Raw genomic sequence first — 15,177 nt, forward strand, 5'->3', positions numbered from 1 at the left:
GCACACGTTCCACATGCCGTTCGGAGAGTGCACGATCACACTTCAGGGCGTGGCGTACCAGTTGGGGTTGTCAGCGGACGGGCGTTATGTCAGTGGTTGCCTGACAAATTTCCAGTTATACATCTAAGGTGGCCATCCAGTTTGGGTGTAGTTTCAGGAGTTGCTTGGAGTGATTCCTCCTGTGAACCAAGTTCAGAAGTTTGTAGTAAACTGCACCTGGTTCCAGGAGACTTTTGGAGAGTGCCCCGCGAGAGCCGATGAGGAGACAGTGTGGCGCTTTGCTCGTGCCTACATCATGATGTTGTTGGGCACTCAGCTGTTTGCCGACAAGTCCGGCAACCGTATTTACATCAGATGGCTACCCTACGTGGCTAGGTTTGAGGAGATGGGGAGCTACAGCTGGGGGTCGGTAGCACTAGCATGGTTGTACCGGTGCATGTGCCGAGTGGCCAACAGACATGTGGTGAAGTTAGCTGGCCCGTTACAGTTACTTCAGTTTTGGATCTTTTGGCACTTTCCTGGGTTTAGGCCTGCTGGGTATGATACGTTTAGCTGGCCGTTGGCCTCGAGGTACCATTCTCAGACTTTTCTATTTCAAGCTAAATTATTTAATTCCATGTCCCCTTATAATGTTGTACTATTTTGTCACACTTTTAACACGCTATAACACCGATGTGAGATGCAGGTGGTCAGGTCACAACCCTTCTGGTAGCGAGAAGAGACCTAGAGTGCAGATGTGGAGGCTGCGGATAGACATGTTACATGCCAGGGATGTGAGTATACTAACCGTCAATGTTTAGTTAATTAAGCTTTAGGACTTTGGGTCATGATTTGGCCTGATAATGTTGAAATCTTTTTGCAGTTCATCTGGATGCCCTATAGCTCCCCCGACGTCCTTCAGGTTGTGCATCCGGAGGTGTTGGAGCCTCATCATACGGCGTTATGGCGGTCTGTGACGTCACTGATATATTTTGCCGTGATAGAGTGACATCAGATATATAGGGTCTTACCGCAGTTCGGCGGAGTTCAACTCCGTCCCCAGCCCGCCCTGAACATCAACTTTCCGATGTCGAAGGACGGGAGATGAGGTGATAATTGGTTCTCGTACAGTTTGCAGTTCTAGCATCCTCATTGGGAGAGCCGTGCGGACCACGTTCTCCGGTTCAATGTTGTCGCAGACCCGGGACCCTCACATGATGGAAAGAGGTTCTTGTCACTAGAGATGTACCTGGGGGATCTGAGAGCCATTCCTATTCCTGTGGAGGCGACGCAGAGAGGTGCTGGGCGAGTTCCCAATATGGATCGTGTAGACGATGTGCCGGATAGGCGTCGGGTTAAGAGGAAAGCTCGTGTGGGGACATGACGGAGCCAGCAAGAGTGGAGGTGGCTGAACCAGGCTATGGACGAGGGTGACGCGGCGGGTGGACGTAGAGGTAGACGACGAGGGCGTGGAGGCAGACGGAGAGCGCGTGTTGTGGATCACAATCACGGTGATGGTGGTGACGACGACGAAGACGGCGATCAGCACGGACCTATTGGGGGTGTTAGTCCCCATCATGGGGGGCATGGTGGAGAGTGGTACGGGTCCGGCATGGGAGATGGGGCTGACCAGGGTGACAGTGGACTTGGTTCAGGGCTACTAGGCGATTACTTCGTTGGTGTCCCCGTGCATGACCAGACACTTCAAGAGAGTACGCCATGGGTTAGCCCGACGATGATGTTTTCTGACTTGCTGGCCAGTGATGGTCTTGATGCGGACTTCGGCGGATCACACTTCCTAGATGAGATTAGTGCCATCATGTAGGAGGATGATGCGGCACGTCGGCGTGGTCAGACGTCGGGGACACAGGCACCTTTAGATGTGGATCTAAACGAGCCTCCTACCATGCCTGCTCCTGACTACTTTGCATTGGGTGGTACCCCTCCTTCCGTTTATACTGCTGGGTCACACTCAGTTGCTGGGCCGTCTGGGGCAACCGTCCAGCCTAGGCCAGTTCCACAGCCTGCCTCGGATGAGGATGAGGATGAGATCGAGGATGAGGAGCCGCTTATCTGGAGAGGCCAGAGGACACGGGTACCCCGTCGTTGCTTCACCGGTTCACACCTATTCAGATGATTTGTGTAAGTTGTATGACTGTATTTCATGATTAGTGGTGTATCCTAGCCACCTTTATTTATGTCTTTCATGTATTTGTAGGATCCAAGTTGTATTTTGGTTATCTATGTTTAAGTAATGTGTTGGTTATCATGTATCATTTAATTTGTAGATGGAGTTATTGCCTTATGTATTCATCGGACATTTCATACTTCACTTCGGAAACGGAACATATTCATTAATTAATATCGCATGCAAAGTACATTGCATTAAGTTTAACAAATTTTATCAGTTATCAACTCCAACTAACAAAACCTATAACAGTGGAATCTAAACGCAAAAGTGAAATCAACGAGGTACTAAAGCTAAGAATACACCTACTGATGTCCCCCTATATGGGTTGGTCCTCCGATCTGTGGGCAACTCCGACATGTGTGTCCGGGTTGCCGACAGAGGTCACATCTCTTCGGCCGGTTTGGATCTGCCTCGTCCATAGTGGTCCGTATCCGAGTGGACCTGGGACAGACCCTCCCTCGCACGCCTCTTGTTCGGGTATGGGATCACTATCGGCCCATCGTATGGTGGCCAGAAACCTTCCGGAATGGGAGGTGTGAACCCCATCTGATACACATTAAACACCGAACTAAGACGATACACCTGGTGGACATACGGCTGCCAAGTAAGCCGTGAATAGGCACAGCATGCCAGGCATGAGGACACGGGAAATGAAGTGCCTGAAAATATCCGCAATCACATGTTTGAGATCCAAGTGAGACCCTGTAGCTACCCAGTGAGAATGCACCAGTGGGAGTCGTATCTACGACGGTGAACTCCGAGTTATCCTTGTCATACAAAGTCACCGTGAAGCACCTCGCCGTCTTCAAATTGGCCTCGATACACTTCACCAGGTATTGACTGAATTGTTATCCGGTACCAAGCTGGGCCTCAGCCTCTTTTCCCTTGCAGACAAATAGTTCGGCCAACCTTCCACAAGTTGCCTTCACCAGCAAGCACACAGGGAGGTTTCTGACCCCCTTGAGGATTGAGTTAACACACTCAGAGATATTTGTCGTCATGTGCCCGAATCTCCGACCCTCATCACAATGCTGTGTCCACAATGAATACTCAATCCGGTTCGCCCACTTACACATGGCAGGGTCTTCAAACCGCAGAATATCAAACCAGTAATCGAACTCTACCTCGGTCTTAGCATACGCTGCATTCACAAGAAGCCTCCTTGCGTCTTTGCCCTTGAAGGTTAGGGCGAAATTTGCTGCTACATGTCAAATGCAGAATGCACGGTATGCAGCTGGAGGTAGCCATCCTCCGTCGGGAGCCTCAAGCGCGGCCTTGATGCTGTTATGCCTGTCCGATATAACCAGCAGACCCGGCTGCGGTGTCACGTGCTGACGCAGGTGGGAGAGAAAGAAGGACCAGGACTCGGCATTCTCACCCTCAACTAGTGCGAATGCAACAGGCAGAATGTTGGAGTTCCCGTCCTGTGCAATCGCGACAAGCAACGTTCCCCCATACTTGCCATACAGATGGGTGCCGTCAATACTAACCAACGGCTTGCAATGATGGAATGCCTTGATACATGGTGGAAACGTCTAGAACAGTCGGTGAAAATAAGCTTGAGACTCGTCCAGCTGTCCCCTAGCTCGAACAGGGCTCGTCCTAAGGACTGCAATAGTACCAGGCATCGTCAACTGAACTCCTAACACCCACCTAGGGAACTCGTTGTATAACTCATTCCAATCACCATAGATGAGGGCAATAGCATTCTGCTTCGCCAACCACACCCTCCTGTATGTCGGCCTAAACCCAAAGTGTGCGGCCGTGGCATTTAGGAGCACCTTGATGCTGACGGATGCATCAACCCTAACCATTGGCATAATGAATGACGAGATCACATGATAATCCAAACTCCTGTGGTCGCTGAAGATGGAGGTCGCGAGACACGTATGCGGTCCATTGTACCGTTTGACCTCCCAAATGCCCTTGCGCTGCCGGAGACTAAGCCGAATCAACTATGTGCACCCATTCCCAAACTCAGAACACTTGCCAACATACCGGCGATAGTCAGACTCCACTACCTTGTACTGTACCCCTCGTCGGATGCTGTAAGTCTTGACACTTAACACGGCCTCATCTTTATCCTGAAATTACTGACCAACCTGAAACTCTGTTAGACCTACAAACCCTTCCGCATCTCTAGCGCCAAATCCAGCAGGCTCCCCAGGAACCCCCTCCTGTCTCATGGTATCCAAGTCCAAAGATGAAAAATGTGGAGGGTACTGTTGTGTGCCAGAGCTAGAACCACCTCGCGCCCCAGCAGGCTCACTCGCTCTAATATCATCGCCACTGTCATCAGCAATCATATCCGGCTCCACATCATCGTCCTCTGGATCATCCAACAATCCATCTCTAACCCCAGCCGGTACAGCACACTGTAAAGAGGTCGGCACAAAATTCCCTATTCCAACCTCGCCGCCTACACTGCCGTTGAGATCAACAACGAACGAAGGGGAGGCGACAGGCTGGACGGGTGGCTCGTACACAGGGACGGACGAAGATGCACCGGCAGGTCTGGAGCTAGAACCGGCTACCGTGCCTAAAGTTGGGGTATTCCGGTTCGAGTCCCCCGAGCTGGATACTATATCAACCAACTTTGCCAACAGCTCTGGTGTCCTCACTTTGGGAAACTGCCGGCGACAATGAAACATGACCTGCAAGTCCTCATCACTTCCGATCGTGAAACAATCATACTTCACGGTTTCTTTGAGCACCGTGATTGGAATGCGATAGAAAAACTTCTTAACCCGTTTCACACCTTCCAGACCAAGTTTCAGCAGTACAGAGTTAACAAGGTCATCATTCCTCGTCGTAGGCCTCACGAAAATACTGAGAGGATCCTTATCAGTGAACTTCACACCGGAACGTGTTTTCCTCTTAATCGATCCTCTGTGGTGAACCAACACTACAAAACTCTCCTCACTAGCCATTTTCCCCCTCTAATGAGAGCAACTCACGTTCACACTATATATATACACCTCTGGTCCTTTATAATTCGAACCAGCCTGATTCGAACTATACTTTGTGTAATTCGAATTAACTCATTTCGAATTACATGGTTTTGCGTCATTGGAAGTAGTTCGAATCAACCTGATTCGAATTATGTTGGTTTGTGTGTCAGTGTATAATTCGAATCTACATTATTCGAATTACATGTTATATGAGTTCGAACCTACCTATTTCGAACTACATGTAAACGTGGTTTGGTTGATTGATGAACCAAATTTTGCTTTGGCTGATTTGTATAAAATATCACTCAGCTTAGCTTATTTATGTTTTTTGCCCTTAAAATTATGTGATCTAAAGTGAAAATTTTTTTAACATAAATTTATCAATACCTGAAATTTTGATGATGAAAATATGATTATTTACTCTTAATACGAGGTACGTATGTGATTGGAGGCAAGTGTCTCTATTACAATTTAAAATTTTTTTTTGAATAGTATATAATAATAATATTTATTTATTTTATTAAATTATTGAATTTGACTTCACAATAAATTTTTATTCAATGTTTCATATTTCATAATTAATTTAAGAATTTTATATTAGATATCATTAGAATGATCAATTTTCAATTTAAATGAAATTTATCTTTTTTAAAAAAAAATGATTCAAAAGAGTATTATTTATCTTTTTTATATTAATTTTAATTTTTTTCATAACAACTGCATTAATTGAAAAAAATTTTTCAACCATGAATCTCAATAAGAGTTAGCTTCTAATTATATGAGAAATATATATATATATATATATATATAAGAGTAATACTACATATCGAAATCTTTTTATAAACTAAATCTAATCAGGTTAAACAATAAGACTTGAAATAATACTAGTCATAATTGATTTTCATTATCTTAAACTAATTTGATTGGACATAATTAGTAAAAAAACTTAAATATATAGTATTATTCTATATATAAAAAGAGAGATATTTCGATTGTATTGTTAAAAAAAAATTATTCAATTTTTTTAAAATATAAAATCTAAATAATAAAATTTTAAATTATATGTTATTATTTAAATTATTATTTTAGTATTTTAATTTATAAATTAAATATTTTAAAAACTAATCATATTATATGTATATAAAAAATAACTATATGTATATATATTAAAATAAAAAATATACATTAAAAATAATAAATAATTTAATAATTAATTTTTATATATACCTAATATTTTTATTATAAAAATTATTATTATTATATTATATATATTTTATCCCAATTATCAAAATTTTTTGAATTCATTACTGTTCGTATGTCATTAAATTTCACGTGTAGCTTGAAAGTATAAAGGTTCCATTCTTCCATTTAATGTAGAAAAAGGGAAAATTGGGATTACACATAGTGAGAGTTCAAAGTCGTGTAAATTGGGGAGGTGGTTTGTCCACTTGATATAATGATACAGACAAGACTTTGAGAGAGTTTAACCAAAATTTGTGGTGGCCGTTTTAAATATTTTATGTTCCCAAATTGAGTTGACAAACATGGGTATTATTAATTACATTATTGAGTATAACTAGTTTTATAGTTTTATGTCAAAGTTATAATTTAAATGACATAATTTTATCATCTTCACTTAAAAATTTTAAATTTATTTAAAGATTTTAAATTCGAATCTCATTCTTAATTTAAAAAAAAAAAGTTTTATAGTTTTACATATACACGTAATAATAATGATATAGGAGCTAGAAGCCAACCCATTATATTACGTATAAATTTAGTCACCAAAAAAATATTACGTATAAATTTGCGGTAGAAAATAAGTTAATTTATATGCTTATAAATAAACCATATTCATCAATTATTGGGTTCTTTGACTTTTATTCACGTTTCTTTCGTATACGAGTAATATTCTAAATCAACCACAAAAAATATATTTAGTAAATATTTTAATTTTTAAAAAATGTAACACCAAATAGTCAATAATTTTTTTATTTTGTTAGAAAAATAAATGTTCACATCAAACTGTATAAAACATTAGACAAATTCATTTCTATCGTTATTTAATAAAAATATATAAATTTTATTAAAAAATTGAAACTCTTGTGTCAATTCCTCTATATATTCGAACAATCTGATGTATAAATTGACTAGTCTAATTAAATAAAAATTTGAGGATGTATTTGATAATTAAAATTAATTAAAAATAAAAGTACGTCTTACTAAAATTTTTTTAAAAATCATTAAAATATTAGAAAAATTTTAAGTGTACTGAGAACACCGGTGTTTCAGTTATTTTAACCGTTGATTTTAATTAATATATATTATATATATTTTTTATAATTTAGATTAATGGTTAAAACAACTGGAATATCGATGTTCTCAGTACACTTGAAAATCTTCATAAAATATTATTCTTATATTCTAATTCCTTTGAATAGTGATATTAATAAGAAATTAATAATGAGCTAATAGTTAAATTCGTTCTTGAAAAATCACTCATTTTTTAAATTAGTCCTCAAAAGTTTTTTTTAGTCATATTAGTCCTTAAAAGATAAAACGTAAGTCAAATTGGTCATTCCATTAGTTAGATGATAACGATATGATGACGTGTCACGTTAAATGTCATGTAGCATGATAACATGGTAGGTTAATGCCACGTGTCACAAAATGATTGGTTGACGTGTTAGGTCAATGACACTAACATGCCACATGTCACTTGACGTGTAAAAAAGTTATTTATAATTAAATTAGTCCCTGCAAATTTAGACGTAAATAATTTTCATCCTTAAAATTTAAAAATTAATCAAATTAGTCCTTATATAAATTTCTTTTATTTTTTGTGATAATATTAAATTTAAAGTATTTTTTATAGTACTAATTTTAATATTATTTTTTAAACCTTAATAAACAAAATTTTCTTTACATAAAATAATTAAATTATTATAAAGTTATTTTGTCATTTGTATTTTAAATTTTATATTTTTAAATTATAATTTTTTTATAGTGATATATTTTTATTTAAACAAGTTTATCAAATTATTATTGATTATATATTTAAAAATTTAATATTTTAAGTTTATAATTTTTTTTAAATAACTACTATAATATAAAAAGTTAAAATGTTTAAAATAACTACTATATTTATTTAGTGAAATTTAACATATTAAAATTTTAATTTTTTAATATTTTAAAATAACTACAATATTTATTTAGTGAAATATAAAAGATTAAACTATTTAAAATAACAACTATATTTATTTAGTGAAATATAAAATATTAAAACTCTAATTTTTTAATATTTTAAAATAACTACTATATTTATTTAGTGAGATATAAAATATTAGAACATTTAACATAACTACTATATTTATTTAGTAAAATCTAAAATATTAAAACTATATTTTGGATTTTACTAAATAAATATAGTAGTTATTTTAAATGTTTTAATTTTTTATATCTTACTCTATAAATATAGTAATTATTTTAAAAAAATATATTAAAATATTAAATTTCAATAAGTGATGCCACAAATCGATTTTTTAATTATTGAATTCTACCATATATATTAAATAATAATAAAAATTATAATTTTAAAAATTTAAAAGATTTAAATTTTAAAATAAATATTATATTATATAATAAAATTTAAAATATTAAATTTTTAAATATATAGTCAACAATAATTTGATAAATTCGTTTAAATAAAAAAATTTTGCTATAAAAAATTACAAATTGAAAATATACAATTTAAAATACAAATGACAAAATAACTTTATAATAATTTAAATTATTTTTATTATTTTATGTAAAGAAAATTTTATTTATTAAGGAATATATTAAAATTAGTACTATAAAATATACTTCAAATTTAATATTATGAAAAAAATAAAAGAAATTTATATAAAGACTAATTTGATTAATTTTTAAAATTTTAAGGATGAAAATGAGACTGTTAGGAACTATTTTTATTATAAATAATTCTTTTACACGTCAACCAATCATAGACATGTGGCATTAACCTGCCACGTCATCATGCCACATGGCACTTAACATAACATATCATTAACCGTTATCATCTAACTAACGAAAAGATTAATTTGACTTACGTTTTATCTTTTAAGGACTAATATGACTAAAAATATTTTTTGAGGACTAATTTAAAGAATGGATAATCTTTTAGAGACGAATTTGACTATTAACTCAATTAATAATCTCCGAGTTGATGAGAAATATTAAATTATTAATAACTTTCTCTTATATTTACCTTATATCTAATTAATTTTAGCCAACTTTAATTTTTATTAACTGTTTTTTACTAAGATGTTGATCGTCTGACCTTCCCGGTTTAAATTCCACATTTTGATGTTTGTTTTTTTCTTTCTTCTTTTGTATTAATATTAGTTGGAAAACTATTGATAATGATGTAGCACTTATATATTTACCTAGAAAAGAGTTTGGTTTAGACTTTAATTAAAATGGAAAATGTTAATAAAAAGAATCCCATAATAATAAGAGAAAGGGATTAGAATGAAGAAGGAAACGCATGATGGTGTTGGAAGGTTCGTGTGTGGTAGTGTAGTTGACAGCATTAGTTTTTTATTTTTTTTTATGTTATTAATATGTATAAAATTTGAAAGGATTGAATTTTATATTTATTTTAAAAAAATTGATATTTTTACGAGTATAGTAAGATAAAGTAGGGTTTAGAATTTTAAGATGCGGATATAATTAGGGTTGAGAACTTTTCAACTTGCAGATATAGTAGGATAAATTTTTAATAAAATTTTTAACCCGTAGGTAGGGCCCTACCCTACCTATTGCTAGCCTAAAGGTGATGGCATGCATGTGCTCTTCCATTATAAAAACATTGCGTGCATTTAATCAAATTGGTAATAATGGCAGCTGCTCGATATCTTGTGGTGGTTCTGTTACTCATCAATTTCTTGAGCTTCTTCTCTTGGGCTTCGGAAGAACTGCTGTTGCTGCTGCTTCATCTTCATCTTCATCTTCATCACGAGTTGGTGCAAACAAGGGAATAATAATGAACAGAGTGAGTGGCAGGGTTCCTTCACCTCCGCCAGCGCCTATTTCCAACACTGCCGATCCCTCTACCCCTCCTTTCTCCTCATCCTTCATATCCAAACTTCATTCTTTTCATCTTCTTTTATTGCTTTCTACTTTATTAATTAAAATAATCAGAAAATCTTGGGAACCCGTAATTTTAAATAATTTTAGGCAGCATTTAGTATTTAACAGTATGATAAATATAAAGTATGCATAGCCCTGATACTAATTTAATCAGACGAGAGCTAATCACTTAATTAATTCAAACTATATTAATTTATGTGTATAAATCTTGATAAATATAAATATAAATTATATATATTTTTTTAAATAAATTTCTATAAATATGAATATAAATTATTATCGATGAAGTATTATCCAAAATATTCAATATGTAGCATTGTTGTTAAATAATAATGATCCCTCATCTTCAATATATGCTGTGATATGATCGCCATCTTCGCTTAAAAAATTATAAATTATTTTCCGTCATTATTGCAATTGCAATCACCTGCTTTGATTTTCTTTTTAATTACGCTTCCTTTTCTAATTAGATCCTGTTTTTAATTTTCTGTTTATAAGCCATGTTGATGTTGTAGAAGAAGAGATCGATCTTGTGAAGAGTGTGGTAGTTGTGTTTGCCTCTAATTAAGTCAACCCAATCTATACAAGGAAACGCTTCCATCAGAAAAAAAAGTCTACATAACTTTTGGTTCAGATTATATATATAGTTTCAAATTCAACACGAATTATTATCAATTTAATATTAACCATATTACGTTTATACAAAATATCAGTCACCAAATATATAATAAAATATATATTAAAAATAAATTAAATAATATATATATATATACTTAGAAATAAATTTTTTACATATAACATTTTTTATTTAAAATTGTTTTTTTTCAAGAAAATAACACTTCATTATTCTTTGGAAATTTTTGGATAGCATTTTTCTTTTTTTGGATTTGTAAAATATAGATTTTCTCTTCTATAAGATTAAAATAATCCACTTTTTAAATCACTTGACCAAATTAAATACTCTTTAATAATAGCTATAATCGTATATATAAATTCACTTGACCAAATTAAATACTCTTTAACTCACTCTTTAATTCACTTGACCAAATTAAATAGTACTCTTTAATAACTATAATTGTATATATAAATTAATGATAATTGTTTGGTTGATTCAAATAATAATATGAAATATATATACATTTTACGTAAAAAAATGTATCTTTTTTTTAGTAAAAATAGAAAACTCGAACCCACAATTTCTAAATGAGTATAGAAAAATTATAATATTTGAACTATACCTCGTTGGCTAAAAAAAAAAATATATATATCTTTTATAAATAGAGAGAATACGAATATCATTTAAACATCTCAAAAAGTAAAAATGTTATTTTCTTTTATTCTTTTTGGTATTTAATTTCTTAATCTAAAGACTGAAAATTTAATAGATAAGTAGCATTTTTCATTAATTAATAACGAGCACAAGATTGAAGTCTAATGTAAAGATGCATCTAGTGACAAGCCCAACCAATTCCAGGGGTTAGAGAAGAGTACCAGCTACTGTGAGCACACAAATTAATACCACCATTTATTCAAAATTCTGTTGTAAAGTAGGAATATTTGATTATACGAGCAGTGTAACTATTGTGATTAAAGCTAAGGTTGTAAATAAATAGGAAATTTGATGGCAATAACTAATTCGTTCAGCAACAAAACTAAAAAAAGATAATTGAATTCAGTGTCTAATTTATTTGCTTAATGCTTTATCACGAAAGTTAGCCAAAAATATTATATATGCACAAAATATATGATTCATATATATATATATATATATATATATATATATATATATATATATATATATATTATTTAACTTATTTTTAATATTATTTTATATATATAATTAATTTAATAGTTTATTACTTTATTTGATGTACACTTAATAAGATGTAAATTAAGTAGCCTAGAGGAGAATTTGATTGTTTTTGACATTTAATTGTTGCCAAGAGAAATGTTGTAATAACGAATGCGTATGAGTATGAGGATGTTATAGCCGCTATGTCTTAGGTAGTTAATAGGGTTGGCTATCATCCTTAATGGGGTGACATTAGTTTTTGACAGACTTTAGTTTGTTACTTTATTGAGCGAAGACATTCAACGATAATTGACATCACTAAGCATACTGCATATATATAGTCATCATTTGGCCGTGTGCCACCTTTAGTCACCCACAAGAACACCCATTGAAAACGGGGAGCGTAACAACTGCTTTGCCCCACCCGGATTCCCCATTCTTACCCGTTAAAATAAGAAAAATATGTGTGCATTAATTTTTTTTTTTTTTAATTTAGGAGTGAAACTCAAATTCGCGACTTTTAAGTGAGTATAAAAAGACTATGTCATTTGAACTATAACTTATTAGCACATATTAAAATTAATTATTAATATAAAATATTAAAAATAAATTAAATAACATATATTTATACAAAATATATTAATAGTTATTTTATTAGTTAATTTTAATTAATATATAAATAATATTTTTATTATTTAAATTATTATTGGAGAAACTATAAAAAAAATAAAAAATAAAAAATAAAAACACTTAACCAAAAAGAAGCTACTCTCATTTTTTTCCTTTGCGTAGAAATTAATATCAACTAATATTTTTTACCAACAGTTAAAAAAATTCCTAAAAATTAATTATTTTTAGTATTTTTTACTATTATTTAATCAACACAAATTAAATATTAAATTGTCTTTAATAAATAAATTTTATTAATTTATACATATAAAATTTGAAAAATATAAATGTAAATTGTATTGATTATGCCTACAAACTTTTATAAATATAAATATAAATTATATATTTTGTATGTGCAAAATTTTTCTACATATAACTATATTAAATATATACTAAAATCAGTCACAATATAAAATATATGTTAAAATATAAATACATATTAAAAATATATTAAACCATACATATATTTATAATTAGTGACTTATTTTATTTACTAATTTTAATATATAAATAATATTTTTATTAGAAATATAGATATAAATTATAAAAAAGCCTAAGAAACCAACATTTTATTAAAATTTAGCTAACATTTAACCAACAACAAAATTGTCTCTAACACTCCTCCTATAGCATTGCATCGTTGGACGAGATTGTAAGAAGTTGTTCCAAATAGTCAGCACCCAAATCCTGGAATACCATGACATGATTATGATGATTGTTATTATTTGTATTCATCATCATGAGCAGTTTCTTCTCCCTGTTCTCCATCTTCCTCTTCATGGAATGCTTCTTCTTCAGCTCCAACACCGGAGAACAATCTTCACTAAACCCACCACACTCCATCATCATCTTCTCTAGCGATTCAACAACCATCCCTGCCGGGAAGTTCAAAACCGCCACTGATCCTCTACTTGCCAATGCCGCTTGGTCGTAAGCCAAAGCAGCTTCCTCCGCCGTATCAAAGGTTCCCAACCATACCCTCTCGCCGTTCCTCGTCGAGTCCCTTATCTCTGCCGCGTACTTTCCCCATGGCCTCCTTCTTACCCCTCTGTAAGATGGTTGTTGTGGCTGCAGCGCCGCCGTGGTTGAGTTCACCTCTTCGGTGGAGGAGTTTTCCGCTGCATCACCGCCACTTCCCTGTGCAAGAACCTCGCATAGAAGCATTTCCTCGGAGTCATTTTCGTTGAAGGGAAGGGATTGATTAAAGTTTGATGTAGTTGCATATGGTGCTGGAACAGAGAACGATGAATAATAATTATTATAATAATAATAATGATCCATATATAGTGATAGTACTAGATGAGAGCTTAATTAATTACAAGATTTGAGTGAATGATAGCTTAGAAGATGTTTCTGGAATGATAAGCAGAGTGTTATAGTGTGCTTAAATATATAGGAGCGATTAAGAGCATGCAGTATTATATGCAAAAGAGGGAAGATAAGATTGCATGAATGCAATGCAAGTTGCGATTTAGTGTTGAATAATTAATTAACGGGACCCAAATTAAAATTAAGAAAATACTAATAAAGATGACACACGTGAGTCAAAGAGAATTTCAGGGGTATTATTTGGTTTAAGGCGGCCAGTGTGAGGTGTGGCCTTCATTCAACATTATTTAAACTTTTAATTGCTCTCTGCTTATTTTGGAACCACATATATCTTCATGTCTGCTCTTTTTCTTTTTTCTAGAACCATAACGTTTATAAAAACTTTACAGTAATCATATCATATCGTATATGTGAGGCATAATTAGTAATTATTAATTAATTATATTATACTATTTCCTAGGATGAAGGCTTGGAAATACATACAAAGGCGATCCATCACTGTTCAATGCATCCATATTAGTTTAATTTGGACCTCATTATTCCATCTACTCCAAAAACTAATAACAGGGTTGTCAGATTACTTATTGATGAGGAAGTTGTTAATTAAGTTTTGGATTTGGGGGAAAGCATAAACAGGTTCTTTAAGGATAAGGGAGAATATACTATTTTTGTGGTTGTGATGATTTTTTTATATTAATTTTTAAAATAATATTATTTATATATTAAAATTATCTATTAAAATTAATCATAAATATATTTGTATATAAATATATGTGTGGTTTAATTTATTTTAATATATATTTATATTTCAACATATATTTTATATTGATCACTGCTTCTAGTATACACTTAACATTATTTTCGTTTTTAATATGGTGTAAATGGTCTCTAACTTGGTAAAAGTATAACGAATAAATTGGAGGATGACCAAGTATACTAATAATTTTTTGGTGTAAATTTAGTGAAAAAAATATGGTTTGTTTGTGATAAATATGTATTTAATAAAATTAATTTATTTTATATATATAAATAGAAAGGAATTATATTTACACCAGTGTTTTTTATCTATATCAATAAATAGATATTTTTTTTGGGTGTCCCACACTTCAACGATA

General features: G+C 32.9%; 1 protein-coding gene across 1 annotated transcript; it reads right to left on the bottom strand.

The window, feature by feature from the left end:
- Positions 1–13,349: 13,349 nt before the first annotated feature.
- LOC112758043 (ethylene-response factor C3) lies at positions 13,350–14,076 on the bottom strand. Its single transcript, XM_025806604.3, has one exon. It carries the CDS (start codon positions 14,012–14,014, stop codon positions 13,358–13,360), a length of 657 nt encoding a protein of 218 aa, XP_025662389.1. The 5' UTR covers positions 14,015–14,076; the 3' UTR covers positions 13,350–13,357.
- Between the last annotated feature and the right edge of the window lie 1,101 nt (positions 14,077–15,177).

Source organism: Arachis hypogaea, chromosome 16 (genome assembly GCF_003086295.3).
Source record: "Arachis hypogaea cultivar Tifrunner chromosome 16, arahy.Tifrunner.gnm2.J5K5, whole genome shotgun sequence".
Classification (NCBI taxonomy): Eukaryota; Viridiplantae; Streptophyta; class Magnoliopsida; order Fabales; family Fabaceae; genus Arachis; species Arachis hypogaea.